The sequence below is a fragment of the Heliangelus exortis genome, chromosome 9 (genome assembly GCF_036169615.1).
Source record: "Heliangelus exortis chromosome 9, bHelExo1.hap1, whole genome shotgun sequence".
Taxonomy (NCBI): Eukaryota; Metazoa; Chordata; class Aves; order Apodiformes; family Trochilidae; genus Heliangelus; species Heliangelus exortis.
In genome coordinates, this window is record NC_092430.1 from 16,981,944 (window position 1) to 16,999,541 (window position 17,598).

General features: G+C 40.7%; 1 protein-coding gene across 3 annotated transcripts in view; it reads left to right on the forward strand.

The window, feature by feature from the left end:
• DIS3L2 (DIS3 like 3'-5' exoribonuclease 2) overlaps positions 1-17,598 on the forward strand; it is a 177,450-nt gene that overhangs the window by 54,807 nt on the left and 105,045 nt on the right. For all 3 annotated transcript variants that reach the window (XM_071752443.1, XM_071752444.1, XM_071752441.1), the window contains 3 exons: positions 3,527-3,761; positions 13,955-14,061; positions 15,237-15,484. In XM_071752443.1, the coding sequence (XP_071608544.1) occupies positions 3,527-3,761; positions 13,955-14,061; positions 15,237-15,484 (590 nt within the window). The remainder of the gene's footprint in view (positions 1-3,526; positions 3,762-13,954; positions 14,062-15,236; positions 15,485-17,598) is intronic.

The window sequence follows — 17,598 nt, forward strand, 5'->3', positions numbered from 1 at the left end:
TCTGGCAGAGAAAGCAGTTTCTCCTGCAACTCAGGAGGAAACCCTTGTGCTTTCAGATGTGCGGATTCCTCGTTAGTTTTCTGTTGGAACAAACTCCTCCTGGGTAAGGACAATTGTTTATTTGATGGCTACTTCAAGACTGGGCTAGATGCAGTGAGGGTAATCACTGCTGTTCAGATGGTACCTATCTACGCAAGGATGTTCTTTTCTGCTAGCTGTATTTTATTGTATTTGTGGTTGAAATTTGGATTTTCATTCCAAAGCTTTGACTTTACTAACCAGTCACTGCGAGACAGAAATGTAATGCTTGTTCAGTGGTAGATGTTTGTTTAAAGTTGTGAGAAAACTTTAGCTACTATCTTAAGGACAAGACAGACAAATAATTGATTTAATCAAAATGCTTATTACATGTATTTTTAAATTATTATTGAAGAGCACATGAAAATAATGCAACCATAAGGTTGACATTTGAGTTCCCAGGTCAGGAAATTAAGGTCATTTAAGAGGCTTTAACCATGAATCCTGGCATGTTTCAGTGGTAGTAGGGTCATACATTTCATGCATATTCAGCAAGGGGGAATCCCCTCCTGGGACTGTTCAGAGTCAGCTGCATTGGCAGAGAGCAGTGCTTTGTACTGCACACATGACTACATGATCGACTTAGCCAATTGTGTGTTTGATTTATTCTGCATCTCTGATAAGTACAGATATGTTCTAGCTGCATGCATTATGTCATGTACAAGCTCCAATAGCATAATAAGAAAGAGGAGAGTGCAATATTATCAGTTTCTTGTTTCCGAGGTGCTGCATGTAAGAAATGCTTGTTCTGTCATGGTCAAATTTGCTGCTCTCATATACAGAAGGATTGTGCTCTTTGAGATCTGTGTGATGAGCTCATGTTGGCCAGCAGCTCTGATCATTTTAAATGGAGTAATTGTATCCACTGAGTTCCTGATTTTGTAAAATCTTATGCAGCTTTCCAGTCTTGTGATGTACAGCTTCCCTGAATTTTTAGTGTGATGTAAGAAATCTTGGGTGAAATTCCCTGCTCTGTTATGTATGAAGTCAGCCTAAATGATGTTTTGGCCTTAAAAAGAAAACAAATCCTATCACTCATGCTTGCCAGCATCTGGACATTTTGCTGCTGTATTCTGTGTGGAGGTTGTGATTTTGTGGACTCTGGAAAACTTTACTTAAAATCCATTTGCAAATCCCTAAGGAAATGTGTGACCGGGAGCTTAGGTAGTCACAGCTGGAGTATCATGCTAGCTAGCGACAGCAGTGAGTATCCTCTAGCTTGAGGGAAGCACAGTAAATTTAGCATACAAAATTTAAAAAGAAATCTGTGTCTGCAGGCTTCTTTAATGCAACATAAGCCCTTCAAGCATAAACTTTTCAGTGCTGCATCGTTAAAGAAGCACTTCCTATAATTCAAATACATTTGATGTTGTTTGCTGCATTATGTATAGAAAGCTTTGTAATTTAGCACCTGAAACACATCTCACACTCTGCAAAGAATGTCTTGGAGAGAAAGAAATTCAGGCAAAATATGAAGGGGTTGAAGAAAATGAACTCCTGCTGCAGTTGCACACTTGCACACATCTGGTGCAATTCAAATTTAAGAGCTGGATACATCCACATCTGACTGTGATAGGGTCCAAACATTAATGTTGACACTGGTTTTCTTTTTGGATAGGTACACTGGCAGTCACTAGCATGTGGAGCCTTGTCAGCTCTCTAATCTAATAGACTGTTCTTGCCCAGACCATTGTGTGTCAGTATTTTATGTACCAAATGTAGCCAGGTTTAATAATCAGCCATTTTCTTACCTTCTGCCAAGCCTTTTCCCTTTCTGTCACAATTCAGTGTTTGAGTAAAAATTTGCTATGGTAACAAATTATATACATATTAAAAATGAAAATAAAGATGGAAAGTAGAGTCACAAAAGGTAACAAGAGTTCAAAGTAATGTCATCTGAGATTTTTTTTTTTAAGACTTGTATTCAACCCCTTAAAAATTTATTTTATTTCTGTTACATATTGTGAAAAGATTAGGAAGAAATGGGTACTACTTGAAAGCATGACTCTAGATTTTTGTATGTAAAATTGTGAGAGTCTTCTCTATACAGATCTGATTTAATCTATTTGTTTTTTAGTTACTAAAGAATTCTTTTAGCTTTTTGGAGTGTGTTTTTCTTGCTTGGAATGTTTGTCTTCAGCTAGGACCTGTTGTTGAGGCTATTTATACCTATTTCTAGTGACTACATCTATTATTTGAAGTATGTTACCAGAAAGGCTGGGGTTTTTTCAATTGCACTTTTTAAAGTGTCCTTCACTTGCCTTCCTGGTGGCATGAGTTGCTACTGTCATGTACTGGGTTAGTAATGCTGAGTACTGGGGACTTGGAGGAGCATCTCCAAGTGAGTTTACCTGCCTAGCAAACACCAGCACCGTCTGGAATGGAGTGGTGGTGGCCATGAGGGCATTGGAATGGGGTTACCCGGTTTCTTTGTGATTTTAATGTTCAATAGGTTGTTTCTTATTCCATTTGTTTGAGTCTTGTGCTGAAGTACCACAGCTTGAGTGAAACATTAAAACCTGGATCTGGGTTCCAGGGCCAAGTAGGTGCTTGTGTGAAGGATGCTATTGAAAGCAAAATGTATTAATGATTTTGATCATTATATTCCAAGATGGAGCAGTTTATGCCTTTGTCACATGTAATGAAGGATAACATCCAGGTTTGGTGTCTTTATTTTGTTTTGACATGATTACACACATGCTCCTCCCCCTGTGCAATTGCTACACTAAAGTGTGGACAAATCTGCATTATCAGTTAGTTAATGCTTAAGTAATTTGTACCTTAATTGAGTTCATTCCTGTTGGTAATTTAATTAGGAGATTTGTATAAGTAACAGCAATAATTGAGTGCCTCTCACAAAAAGACTGGAGCATAAATATAGATGTAAAGCCTAGTGCCTTATCAAGCTGCCATGGTCCAGTTCCTCTGCAGGTTTCCAGGCTCAGTGTTCTCGTCAGTACTTTTTCAGTCTGTCCCTAATTGTATGCTGGGGAGCTCTTCTGGAGATGGGCTTTGACATGATCCCAGCATTCACTGGAACAGCTTGAATTTTGGGACTTCCTGGGATGATTAGTGTATCTCTGTTAACAGTGGTCTAAGCAACTCATTAAATTGTAGTGTATCCTCCCTCCCTCTCTGTGCTTACTCCCAGCTTCTGGAGGGCTGATTAGGGGCTTGGCAGGAACTGTGTGGTTATGCTCTAGATACGTTTTGGATACATTATTGTCACAGTTGAGGTACTGCAAAAGGCATGCCATTCCCATCTTTATCCTAGTGAGATACCGCTTTCGATTGTGGCTAATTACCCAGCAATTGCAGTGTGCCACCAGCCACCCACAATTCATTGTCAGCTCCTTGGGGATGCAGATGAAAAAGGAAAGATAATGTTTTCTTTCTTCAGTCCAGTGATTTAGCTTGCATCTTTTTTTTAAATCCCCTTCTCCTCCAGGTAATAAAGCCAGATGGTAGTGACAAAGAAACAGAAGCCACGCATGAATCAGATGTCCCTGAGGATATGTTGGGGACTTGCATTCCTCAAGAGACAGCGAAAGGCGATGATAAAAGTCCAGATGTCATTATAGAAGCTCAGTTTGATGATAATGATGCAGAGCATGGACAAGACCACTTGCAAGATACGTTGACTGATGATATTAAGAAACTTTCCCTGGATACCAGTGAAAAGGGTGAGTAGATCAGATTGTTGATTTAAACCTTTATTTGAGTAAACTGTTGAAGTATTACTTTGTTACCTTGCTTTGCTGCAAGACATAAAATGTAGGCATAAAAGCTTAATGCCTTATCACTTTTATCTCTCTCTGCTTAACTGCCTTCATAGTTTTGAATGGATATTAAGGACTAGGTTTTATGCAGTTTTGGTCGATGTGAAGTAAATCTGTGAAACAGAAGTCACACCTTTAGATCTGCAGTTCTCAGGGCTATCTGTGGGGACTGCTGGTCGCTGTTTAATTCAAGATGCTACTCTAGCAGTTTCCTTCATTGCAGCTTAGATGGCCAATCTGTGTTTCTCAGTTTGGAATAAGAATGTATTTCCTTGGGGACAGGTGAATTTGTTGCTGTTTTCAAACAGTTGAGTTATGAGCAAGTTAAAGATTTGGTCCATTTAAAAAGAAAATTGCACTAAAACCTAAAGCCGATTATGTAATCTGTTTTGAAGGCAAACCTATTTTATTCTGAATCAAAAATCCATCCAAACCATCAAGTGTTGCTCAGGGCAAAATCAAATAGGCTCCCCTGTCCCAAGCTGTGCTTATGCTGCTCTTTGCATGTCCTTTCTAATACTAAATCCCTTCCTTAATTGCCGCATGTTGAAAGGATTCTAACAATTGTCACATTTAACACGTTGAACTTCAGCTGGTGGTGAAAAGGTTGCCAGGAAGATACTCTAGTGTGTTCCTGATGCATACCCCAGTTGTCCAGAAAAGATGGCAGTAACTTAGGACATCTCTGACAAATGGTGGTGGTGGTTGTAAAGCTGTTCTATTTAAAGCCTCATATTTTCCCGAGAGATTGGTTTTGAAGATGTACAGAGCTCTTCCTATACTGTTGGTAGACTTCCATTTTTCAAATGGGAAATAACATTTGAGTGGAAGTGTTGTAGTTTTTAGGACAAAACATTGGTTTCGGCTCATGATGAATGGAGCTGCCACCTCACATGTTTGTGGTGCAATTTCCTTCTGAGTACTTCCACTGTCTTTGAGTTACTGCTGGGTTATGTGAACCAACTTCAGTCTTGTTCCATTACTGTCCAGCATAGGGCTTGAGTTGAGAGGTCTTGTCTGCAGATGTTTTACACAGCTAGTTATTAGCTCCATCTTTTTTTACAGTCTTGGACACTGCACACTGTCAAGCTGCCACTTTGACTTGACAGTTCTAAAACTCCTAAAATGGTCTTGAGTCATAGGTCATGTCTGGTGCATCTCTGTTGCTTCTGATAGCAGTGCCAGGTTAAAATTCAGAGAAATACATTCTACTTTGACATTAGCATCTAAAATAAATATAGACTTAAGCCAGTGTTTTACTTTACATATAGGATTTCACTTTAGTATAAAGGCTTGATGGGAGTTGCTTTTCTTGGTGCATCATAGTTGCTCAAGATGCTCGACTGACTTTTGTTAAAGCTCATCAACTCATCTCTTAAAATCTGTGACATATGAGTGTTTTTTGCCATTTAATTCTGTCTTTGGAGAATATTTGTAAGGTGAATGTTAGATCAGCTTATTGTCTACACAGTTGAAATCCAGCGTACTTTTCCATGGCAGTTGCCTAAGCCAACTGTTTTCTTTTGTTTTCGAGGACTTTCCATGTTCATCCTTAACAAGCCTTGTGGCTGATGTGAATGCCAGTTAGATTTCTGCTGAGTTTGTATTTTGCTATTGCCTCTTTTAATAGTTGCTTCAGCTTCTTTGGCCATATAGCCCATATGGATTTTTCTTTTATTTTTTTCTTGCTCTGCTTTTTAATGCCCTCCTTTTTTTTTTTTTTTTTTAATATACATATAAAGTTTACGATGCTGCTTTTTCTGAAGGTGTTTTTGAGCAGCTGATGATTGCTTTGGCTCTTTTTCTGTCTTTCATGCATTTTCTCATATCATCACTTACCCAGATTTTAAGTCTTGCCTGGAAAAAGCTATAGTTATTCTAGCATCAGTGATAATTGTCATGAGAAAAGAAAGATCCTGCCAAATCCAGCCATCACAGGTGTGGCTCAAGATGTTTTTTTAAAAGGACCAAAGATACACTTTTTCGAGGTAGAACTTTGTTTTAGAGGATAGTATCTGCTGAACATCCTAAGGCCATCCACTGGCACATGGGAGGCAGAGTGCTTTGCAGGATTTGACTGTAGTGAGTAGAACCATCCTTCCCTGTATAATGTGGGCCTCTCCCAGGAAGGTTGCTGGGCTGATCCTGCCTCTTGAACCTTCCTCTCTAGCTAACAGCATATGACCATTTTATGACAAAGTATTGCTCTTTTTTTATTATTTTATGACAAAGTATTGCTTTGTGGGGTTTATTACCCAGGCTCATTACATGGTCTTAAGCACAGGAGGGAGCAGGAGAAATAATTTGTGACCAATGCAACTCTTGAATGCTTGTAATGGGTTTTCTTTTTTCCCCTCTAACGCTGGGAAGTCTGAAGCAAAGATGCCATCAAAGGTATCATACTTAATAAAATAAAATCGAGGCATTTTATCATGATTTCATACTCACTTTATATATATATATATATATATGCACAAATGCATGTGTGCACATATATGTGTATATAAAGATCCATGTGTGTGTATAAATATAAAAGGGCTGAACAAAACCAAACTAAACAAAAAACCCACCTGATTTCTGCATGTGAAAAATATCCATAGCTATTCTAATAGAATCAAAAGTGAATTTTACTGATTCTGGGGCAAAGAACCTAAAGCCATGTTGAGGTGGGGCTCAAATCTTTTTGTGCATGTACATTGCTGCCTCTCGACTGCAAGATGACTTTTGTCCTTTCTGATGGTGGAGTTACACAATATCTGTTGCTGGCTCATTTGTTCTGCTGCTGATGGTCAGAATGAACCATGAAGAATAAAAGTAGACATTTCATTCAAATAAAAGCACTCTTGGTCACGCTGGAAGTGCAGGCTGTTTTGGTATCTTTTCTACCCTGGCCTGTGTCCCAGCCCTTGTTGTGGCTCTGTTCCTCTTCAGAGCACAGTCACTCCCCCTCCATCCCTTATGACATGCTGGGGCAGAGTCTGAGGTTGGCTCTTGCTGTGAGAAGCTCTAAAGCATGAAACATTGTGTACACTGATTGTGGTCCAGTTTTGAGTGGACTGAGTTTCACTGAAGTTTTTGTATGTTGGGTTTCCTATGTGTCTGTGGGGATTAAAAACAAAGTGGTAGAAATTGGTATGCCTGGGGCTGCAGGCTGAGACTCAGACATTGGGTCTGTCTTGACTAAGTGCTGCAGTTCTGAGAGCTGTGCTTTTTGTGCTTCTCTTCCTAAGGCCCCAGAAGGGATGGGATAAGCAAGAGGGAGGTCTACGGAAGTGAAGAGACCATCAAATTCAGCCTAGTTCTCAGCTGATGTACTGTCTGAAAGTTCTTGTGCTCATAAAAGTGCATCATTCTTGCTTTCCTCAAGGATATTTAAATAAAGTTCATAAGTGGTGTCACTCTGCCAGAAGCTGTCCTGGCCAAATGAGTTTTCTCTGCTTTTCTGAACTCTTCTTGCAGAGAAGTTTGGTTAAAGATTATCTTCAGAAAAGTCTCTGATCTAGGAAATGATGAGCCATTTTCCTCTCCAACATGCTTAGCAAAGTTGCTCTCTTTATTTTTTTTTTAAACAAAGACAGTAAGAATGAGCATCCTGGAGAAGGTTTCCCAACTCCTTTACTCATGTCCATCAAACCTGCTCTGGGGTTTCTGTGCCTTGAAATGCAGACAGAGAACAAGGCAATAGCATCCTGGCACTAATCTGAACAATATTGTGTATACAGAAGATTAATTCTCTGTGGTGCTTGGTATTGACATGCAAGTCCTGAGACCTCAACTTACTCTGTGTCACTGCTATCCAGCCAATTCACCTGACAGACGACCTGACCTTTTTCAGCTCTGTGATTCTTTTTCTTAATCCTCATTCACATAGACTACTGCAACAGAGGTAATGTAACTTATTTTATCACTTAGTACTGATATAAAATACATTATTTCTGTGACTTGTCATTGCAGTAGAAGGGTTTTCCTTATACTCTATTTCAATATGTAATAAAAAAATTGAAATTTCTCCCAAGCAGAATAAGTGCAAAATGTTCTGTTCAGAATACTTTATGATGTTGTATCCCTACACAGGCTTGGGTATCACACGAGTTTTAAAAAAATGTGAGCTGTCTCAGGTTAGATATTTTAATCAGATTACCCTGATAAAGAAACATTAGCAATTGAACAGTAGCAGCTACTTGTACTCTTACAAATTGCAGCTGTGCTCATAAAAGTGCCTCAGCCTTGCTTAGCAAAAGGATATTAAAATAAAAGTTTGTAAAACTGTGTCACTGTGCCAAAAGCTATGCTTGTCAAACGAGTTTTCTCAGCTTTCAACTCTTCTCACGAGAGGTCTTACTTTACCAGATCCACAGAATATTCTGCTTCCCACAGGGCAGCTCACACAAGTCACTGAGTTGGTGGACTGGCTGCCCTGGCAGCAATCAGATTGCTGTGCTTGTTTGTTCAGGATTTCCACTTACACCTACATTCTGCAAATCGGAGTTTGAGTATGCGGATGTCCAAGGCTTGTTCACTGCTTTGTTGTAATGAATTTTGAATAGAAATTGCTCATTTACAAGCAGGGTAAACTGACAACTAACTAAGCCAACTGGAGGATTGAAATCGAAGAGCTGATGATTAATAGGTAGAGTCAACAGAATTTGGGTTGGAACTGCTGCAGAACTTGCTCCTGTCTCCTAGTTTCTTCAGCATTGGCCAAATGGACACTGGCTGATATTTTTTCAAGTCAAATGTGACTGTCGGTCTCTAGTCACCTGGGTAAAACCAGGAATTATAACCTAGAATTGCTTGGTGTCTACTTTGCTACTAACTGGAGTCTGTTATTGAGTATTTTGGAATCAACAGAAGTGGTGGCATTTGTTAACTTCATCATATGGTTGTGTGATAATGCATCAAGCCATTCCATTCTCAAGATGATGCTCTCGAATCAGTGCTTAGAAAGGTTTTTGAATCCTTTTAGCAAAGGAGAAAAATGTATTTATAATCTTGAGTTTTATCTTGTTTGCACTTATGCAGCTTCTTGTACACGTCCATGTCCTTCCTTGTGTTTGTGTGTACTTTGTATTTTTAAGCTTGTCAAGGTACCTACCTGCCTTTTGTGTCTTTCTCTGGCACCTGGAGTCCTTCTGCGGTAAGCAGTGTCTTATATTGGCATAAGCAGAGTTCAGCGAGATACTCCTATTCCTCTCTTTAGCCAAGGCTGGTAGGGAAAGGATGATGGTGACAAGATTCTGGACTGCATGCTGTCCCTCTCCTCTGCTCAGATTCCTCCTTTGAGTTTAACTGCCGTGAAATGTCTGACAAATTTGGAGCCCATCAATGTCACTGGCTGCTGGAAGGAATAAATGTTCTCTCTCCTCCTCAGAGGCTCCCACTTACTCTGAGTGCTTTTAAGGAGTCTTCGTGCTACTTTCCTAGCCTGCAGCCTTCTGGAGATGGATTGTCTCCACTGCATAGCTCTTAATATTTCTAGGCCACAGCAGAGCAAAAGCTCACCAGGAAATCATCTCAGTTACACGGCTTTTAATAGAAATCCTTGAGGTGGAACTGTCAAAATCAGATCAGTTTCACTCTGCTGAAGCTTGGAAAACCAGCAGAGAAGCTGGAGCTGTTTCAGCTGCTTGAGACAGCTCTGTATTAGCTTATCCTAAGTTCATGTTTGTGAGTCTCTGGATCTAACTCTTTTGGTTGTTGATACAACTTTTCTTAAATGAGAGCAGAGATTTCGTGAAGAAAAAAGGGTATAGCAACTTAAGAGAAGTATTCCACTGGTATTGAACAAATTGGGCTTTAGAGTTGCATTGATTAAATGCTACAGGCTGAATAAGCTCCAATTCTTCTTCTGTTGCACAGCTCAAGCCTGCAATGGAAGTTAATGTTGGGAAAGCTTCTCACGCTGTACTTTCCTAGTAAATTATCTTGACCCCCAAATGACTTCTTAAGTAAGGAAAAAAATTCAAAAAACTTACGCAGTTAGGTAACAGGAATTAGATTAAGTTCAACATGTTACCATATGTTCCTGAATTCACCTGTGGTTCTCCTTTGAGTTACAAGTTTAGGTCAAGTAAATGAGAGGGCATGATCCTGAGAATGAATGGTGGGTGTGAAGATAAACATATTAGAGTATGGTCATTGTTAGCAGCAAGGTTTCCAGGATGAATCAGATTAGGATTCATTCAGCTAACATATTTTCCATGCAATAGTAAAATTGGACACACAACGCTGTAGGAACAGAGACACACACAGGAAGGAAGAACACTAAGTAGATAGGCAAAGTACTCAATGGAAACGGTTTTGTAACATTTTAATTTTACTTGCTGTTAATATAGTAAAACTGTATTTACGTAGACTGCAACCCTATCTGATTTTTTTGAGACTTAATTCTGTTGCAATAAAGCTTCCAGCTCCCCTGTTGACTGGCAGCGTCTCAAGGATATGAGGGCTGGGAGGCCTGAGGACCAATGCTGTGGTTGTAGTACTGTTCTGTGGCTACTCTTGACAGTTACAATTTGATCTCTTGGGCTAGCTGGCAGCTTCCCAAAATGATGTGGGCTTGGAGGGTTGTAAAGAAAACTCCTGTCTCATCATTGTACCATCTCCTCCATCCTTTCTTCCTCATGTAGGTGGCTAAATATAAGCAGATGATTACATGCTTGGCTGCATTGCCTGTGTAGGGAAGCCAGCTATACTCACCTCTTCCTGTTGACTTTTCTCTGTGTTATTGCAGATGCATCTATGTCTGCTTCAGGCATCTGTTACTCTGCCTTTTCTCACTCCCTCTGAGGGTCTCCTCCCTCCCATGCATCTTCAAAAATCTTTTTGCTAAACATCTTGAGTCTCCCAGTCCCTGTCTTCAGTATATCTGGGCATGCAGGTGTGTGTATTCAGGTGTTTAGACATGAGCAGCTGTGGCAGGGTTTGTCTGCTTAAGTGAGTATTTAAAATAAACATCTCTAAGGAAGTTAGTGCTGTTCATTAGACACATGGCTCTGTGATGAGACAGCTCAGTACTGCTACATAGTTTGGAGCAGCTTTGCCTCTTACCTGCAGAGCCCTCTCGCATGGCACATGGGAGCTGTTCAGCTGATTTTGGACAGGCTGCATGTGTTAAATTGCAAAGCTGTTGGCTTAACAGTCTCATCACAGTGGACTACCCATCTGCCCTCCATCACAGGTGGAAAGCTCAGTGTGTGGCGATACAAATACTCAAAAAGTACTGCATCCTGCATGGTATTTTCCTAAACAAGACTTCTTATAGCCTGTTTAAAATACTAGTTATGGATAAGACCTGGTACCAAAGGAAACGGCACTTTCCTTCCTCCTTACCTTTTGGGTATATATATATATATATATATATACATACACATACACACATACCTTTGGGTAAATATATAAAAAGCCTTCTGATGAGATTCCTAGATATGCCCATGTAGAATAAGCCAACTAACTTTTCAAGCAGGACTTTCTGGTGGTTTTTTTCTAGCTGAAGTAGCAAACATTGAACTATTTTGTAAAATTGTTTCTTTCCATCCAAGCAGAGAGACTTTTTTTCCCAGCGAATTGTTTTTGAGATCTGAAACAGGGATATATTTTCATTTGCAAGTGGATATTGCAACTTTAATTGTATTCTTTTTGGACAGAATTGCAAATTTCCACAGTGACCAATGCAAACCTAGCGAAAATAATTTTGGATCTGTCACAAGTAATCAGAATTGTAGTCTGATGACTTTTGGTCCACTTTGGCCACCTTTTAATGTCATGGTAATTTAATTGTAAGAGGAAATTTGGGGGCCTTTAAAAAAAATAATGTTTGGCCTAGGAATGCCTGTCAGGCAAATCTAAGTGTGTATTGAAGCTGCCTAAACTGATCACTTACAGAAGAAGGCAAATACCAAATGTCCTGGATCTGCTTTGTTGGTAATAACATAACTAATTTGACTTGCTTTTTGTATCTAGTGCCTAATTCTTTTCTTTAAGTAAGACTATTACAGTTTTGGTTTGTCAGATAATTGCTGAAAGGAAAACACTGAGATTATAATGCAGTTTCACTGGATCCTAGTTGCTGAAGTGTGTTTTCACTGTAAGATAAGCTTGTGAAGTATTGCCCAAGCTAACACAGTAAATCTTTCTCAGAAAACATGTCTTTGCCCAGGGTGGAAATATTGAATGGTCATTGGATAACCACTACATTAAAGGGGTCAGAATAATTAATTTTTAGTTTGGCATAATGCAAGGAGTTTCTTCCCACCTCCTGTGCTCAGAATCCTGCTCCTCTGACAAGTTAACTTTTCCTTTAGGATTGCCTCCGTGGCTCTGCCCTGTTGTGGGACGTGTTTGTGTCTCCCAGCTCATATCTTCTAGGCCACCAGATTCTGGTGAGGTCCTGGTACCTCTCCTCTCCACCTGCCCACCCACCAAGTTCTAGTTTCACTGGAGGGAAGGGAAATGGGCAACAAAGGGCAGGGAGGGACTGTGTGAAGTTGTTTTAGGGGACAAGACTTCAGTTGAGACTGAGGTTTCTGTGCCACCTGGCTTGTGGCAGGTGTACCTGAGCATGGAAGGCTACTAGCTTCCCCTTGCCCTCTGTTCCTGCCAATGTTTATTTGTCTGACTGTCCTGTTCTTTGTCCTAGCTGTCTTCATGCTGGCACACCATAAACCCATGACTATTAACCAATGACCTGCAAATTTTAAGACAATAAAACTGGTCCTTGAGTTGGGTGTCCCCATTTATATGAGAAATTTTTTTCCCCTCATCTTGTTTGTCACCATGAAACTCTGAGTGATTTTATCCCATAGTAACTCTGGCTGTGGCACATCTGAGTCCATTTCAGTCAAAGTAAAAGAGAAAGGGGCTTGCTGCAGCTGTTGTTGCTGCTTTTAAATTTTTGTTTGTTTAAACCCCTGAATATCTATCCCTTCTCCTCTCAGGCTTGCTAGCAGGTCAGTAAAGAAAAAACAAAAAGTTGAAGTCACTTAGATTATTCTGAAAAAGGTAATCTCTGGGGGAGAGGCAAAGTCTGAAGAGCCTGCAAAGCTGGTGATAATTAGCAGCATATGAGAACTAGAGTTTGTCATTAGAGTGATAGCCCTCATTGTCAAACAACTGCTGGGGTAATGTTGCCCAAAGGCAACCCAGGCTGTCTGCAGTGGCAGGACCATCTGTGCCCATGCCCTGGTGATGCTGGTGCACAGCCATTCCCCCTGGGCCAGCTGCTGTCCCCCCACCCCGGCTTCCCTGGAGCATTGGTCCCCAGCACTGCTGGCAGCTGTGGCCTCTCCTTCCAGAGCCCAGCCCCCTTCATCCATCATGCCACCAGCAACCTCCAATGAAGGTCCCTGTGGGACAGATGGGTGTCATATGGGGGACATGAGGGTCTCTGTGTCGCTGCTGCTCTCCTTGAGGCTTTTTGGTGTGCCTGAGCGCCGGTGGCCTGCTGGAGCACAGTCTTCAGCAAAACGTTGCTTTATCTGATGTCTCCTAAGGGAAACAATGACAGCTGTGTCCCTTGAAACCTGCAGTCAGTGCAGGTTCTGCTATCTTTAAGATAGCAGAACTTCTTTTGAACACTAAGGGCCTGATTTTAGCACCTGTGCTTGAGGTGGATGTGGTTGCCATGCAAGTGGAAAAAGGCAGCCATCTTCCACAAGTCCTCCGGAGAAGAGAACACAGATGTTTCCATCCGAAAAACAGCTCAAGAAGGTGCTGGTCCAAGCCTTTTCCATGGCAAAGGTCACTTTGGATGTTTGTGGACACTAAATATATTGTCAGTGTGTCAGATACTCCCAAACTCACATATTTGAAAACTGCAAACTAGAAATTAGTTGAGAGTTGACTTAAATATCCTTGGTGTCTGATAAAGAGATCTGAGAAGGAATGGGAGCTACTTGCCATGTATAGCGGTGGTTTTCAGAATACTCTTTTCATAATCCTGATCTATACCTGAAGAGGGTCAACCTAGTGGATATGGTTTCAGTTTTAATGATAAACATAACATTTTATAACCTTGCATAACATTTAAAAAATAAATTAATGTATTTTGTGATGGAAATGTGCTACAATAACTATTGTGTCTTTCTTGTTTGATGCAGTGAAGGCTGTTGGGATTGGTGGTATATACAAAACAAAGCAAGATGATGGACCCAAGCTGAATGATCCCAGGCTCCTCCCAGATACATCTCTTCAAAGGACAGCCAAGGTAACTCCATGGAGAGTGACAAGCAAGCACATGTGCTCTCTGAAAGGCTGAAGAAGACCAGCCCTGGCCTCCCTGTAGTCTCCATCTGTTGGTTTTTGAATCTCATTGCTCATTTCAAAGAGAGTAATTTTCTGATCTGATAAAAATTGAGTGTCTTATTACTTTTACCATTTAGTCTAGCTTAAATTCCCTTTGTTTATTCCACAAAATTACTTGGCAAGATTCAGAAAAAAGATTGGATACTAATATGAATGTCAGGAGATCCAAAGTTGTCTGAATTAATTCTTGCAGACTTTGGAAAGTCTGTTAGTGCTGTTGATTTGAGTCAATCTCTGCATGTTAAAAGACCAGAAAAGGATGTTTAGGTCAGGTGTCTTCCATGTTTTGTGCTTTCCCTTGCAGTCTCTGGTTGTGGTCCCTGCTGTGTGGTGGGCTGCCCTCTGGTCTTATCCAGCGTGGCAATTCCAGTGCTCAGAATCATAGAGGTGCAGCTCCTGAAACCTTCTGGAAGGACTCTTCTGTATAAGCTTAGGAAATCGGCTATAATATTTCTGTTATCCAGTGATTTATTATGGTCTACAAAAATATAGCCTGGATGAACACCTCTCTGGAACAATTATTTAATGATATTGTAATTTATTATTCTTTTCAAAGCCATCTTGTATAAAGGTAAAATAACCCCTAACTTCAGAAAGTACAGAGAGAAGGAGAGAACTGCCAAATTCCCCACAACACATCCTTTCCTGTGGTTAGTATTGGATCCGCCAGCGGCACCGTTTCTGGACTGGCCTGTTCTGTGCTGAATGTCAAAATCACAGGCTGAGGATACAAATGAAAGATTTTACAGGAGTTGCTTGTATGTTGTGGCTTACTCCCTGCATTTGGAAGCATCTGCTTCTTGTCTGGTTTTGTTCTGTAATCAAGAAAATTGCTGTAGAGAGCTAGCACTTGGAAGACACTTAGCTCTTCTATAGCCATGAGCAAGATGGCAAGGAAAATACATTGTAAATAGGTACTCAGTTAAAAAATACACATACACATCAGCACACCCAGGGAAAATGATATAGACCTTTCAATTTTTCCAGAAATTCTGCTACGTCTCTGTGTATCCATGTTCTGTTAAAGAAAATAAGTTTCTCTGAAGTATTAACTGTAGAAAACTTTGCCCCTTCCAGGTGGTCTATATTTTGGAAAAGAAGCATTCCCGAGCAGCTACAGGTTTCATCAAGCTTCTGGCAGACAAGAACAGTGAACTCTTCAAGAGGTGTGCCATGTTTTCACCTGTGGACCACAGGGTGCCCAGGGTCTACGTGTCTTTGGCTGATTGCCCTCCGGACTTTGTGACCAGGCCTGAGGACTATTCAAATATGCTCTTCATCTGTCGCATAGTGGACTGGAAAGAAGACAGCAACTTTGCAACAGGGTATGTGGCTGCCACAAGCAGAGATGACTGAGTCAGAGTTTTTGGTTTCATTTAATTTGACAAATGCAATAGGGACAGGAATCTGTTAACAAGTTACTTGTCTTGTATCCCTGTAGTATTTGGTGGATAAGCTGTGATGAGGCTAAGGATAGCTCATTGCTGGTTAATCTCATGCCAACATAATGTTAGTTTCTTTTGGTGCTTGCTTCACACTGAAGCATTAATGAGCATATGGCCTTTGCTCCAGAAGAGCTTGCACTACATATAGGTACTTAGCCTGACCAACACAAGCGCCATGGGGTACTGACAGCCTTTGAATTTTTCCCCCCTTTGTGTAAGAATAGCACACAGTGTGTAGGTGTTTCACTTCTGCCAGAGGAAGATGATCAGTAGATGTGAGGGTGTTCCTTGGTTTTTAAGGCTTCACTGATAAAAAGTAGAGAGAAGGCACAGATTATAGTGGCTTTAAATTTTCATTGCTTCAAGGAAAGATACTAGGAATCTAGATAATATTCATTCACTCCTGAAGCAGAAGAGAAAGGTTTTGTACTCTGCTCTTTTCAGGAGGCACTGCAAAACCACTGCTGTACAGAGTTCAAATTGAATGCACTGCTGTGAAGAGGGAAATTCTAAGCCAGAGCTACTCAAATAGCCTGTGCTGGGCTGGATCTAGATTGCAAGTTTGTTTTGCCTCTCCTTGAGGAAGACTCAAGTTTTCAGCCTTTTCCCTCTTTCTTGGGGATTGTGCAGTGTGCCAAGCACCCACTCAGAGTGGCCATGCTCAGAGTGGGGCTCAATAAGGAACAGTGGACATTGGTAAATCTATTGTTATTTTCGGAAAAACTGAGTACCCCAGTTTAGCTGGTGATCCAGCTAGGTAGGTAGCTCTTAGATATGGCAGTGCTGTGGTCAAATTTTACAGGTGATGAGGATCTGGATGTAATCTGGAGCATGTGGAGTAGTGAGAGTTGGGCGTGAAGCCCAGCTTTTCTCTTCCCCTTGTAAAGTTGTTCTGATGGGGTAGCACAGCTGATGTACAATGTGTTTTGTACACAAAAAAAAAAACCCCATGTGTTTTGGGGTCCACTGCTCAAACTCCTGGTAAAGCTTGAAACTTACATAAAACTTTTTTTTTAAAGTGTAAGTATGATGGCACAGATCTATCCAGTCCTAGAACTAAAAGTGAACCAAACTGAAGTCCCCATTTCCCTGAGTTTAAGTTCATTATCAGTTGTGGCTGCTTCATGTGCCCAGAAATAGCAAGTTTCACGTGTACTCCATGAGAGCCACATGAGCCATTAAGCCAGTCAGTGTTTCCTAGCTAAACTGCAGTGCATGAACTGAAGTGGCCTCCCTTTGAGCCCCTCTTAACTAGGGGCTGGCTGTGCTGTGAACTTCACTATGACTAAGCTTCTTGTTGGCAGAGATTCTCTATGTCTTCTTTGACTCCAACAGAGAAAAGATTGGAGAGTGATTGTACTGCTTGGCTTCTTGTAATGAACAGCCCCCCTTTTCAGCAGAAATGGGGGGAAATTAGGAGAATGGGCTGATGTCTTTTTTCATTGGCTACTGTGTGTCATTAATCTGTGCTTCTGACAACAATATATATTCTCATCTGACTGTTTTGGTAGTTTCCAAGATGTAAAGGGTGTTGTCAGGAAAAAAAATGTCACAATGTACATAGCCATTTCCTCTGGGACTTGGTTGTACTTAACTAAGTGCCTTGTGGAGATGGTAGCATAAAACCTTGGTGACTTGTTTTGTTTTTAACTATAAGTACATGCTTGTTTAAACATTGAAAGACAACCTCTTAGGAGTCCCAAAAGTTTCTGTTTGCTTTTGAGTTGGTTTATAGGCTTGTTTATAAGTCCACTTGCTAGTTGTGGCCCACCTGAAGGAGAGAAAAGCAGATGATCTGCAACTCATTGTGTGGTTGGTATTTTTGAACTTCCTTCTGCACCCCTTAGTTCTACCCACAGACTTCATGATACCATTTTGGCAGCACCACTGTTGTTTGCAAGGTGTCTGGACTAAAGAGCCTGTAGGTCATCACTCTGCACCATCTAAACCTGCAGAAAATAAAACAAGGGAAAGTCCCTCCATAACTGGAAGTC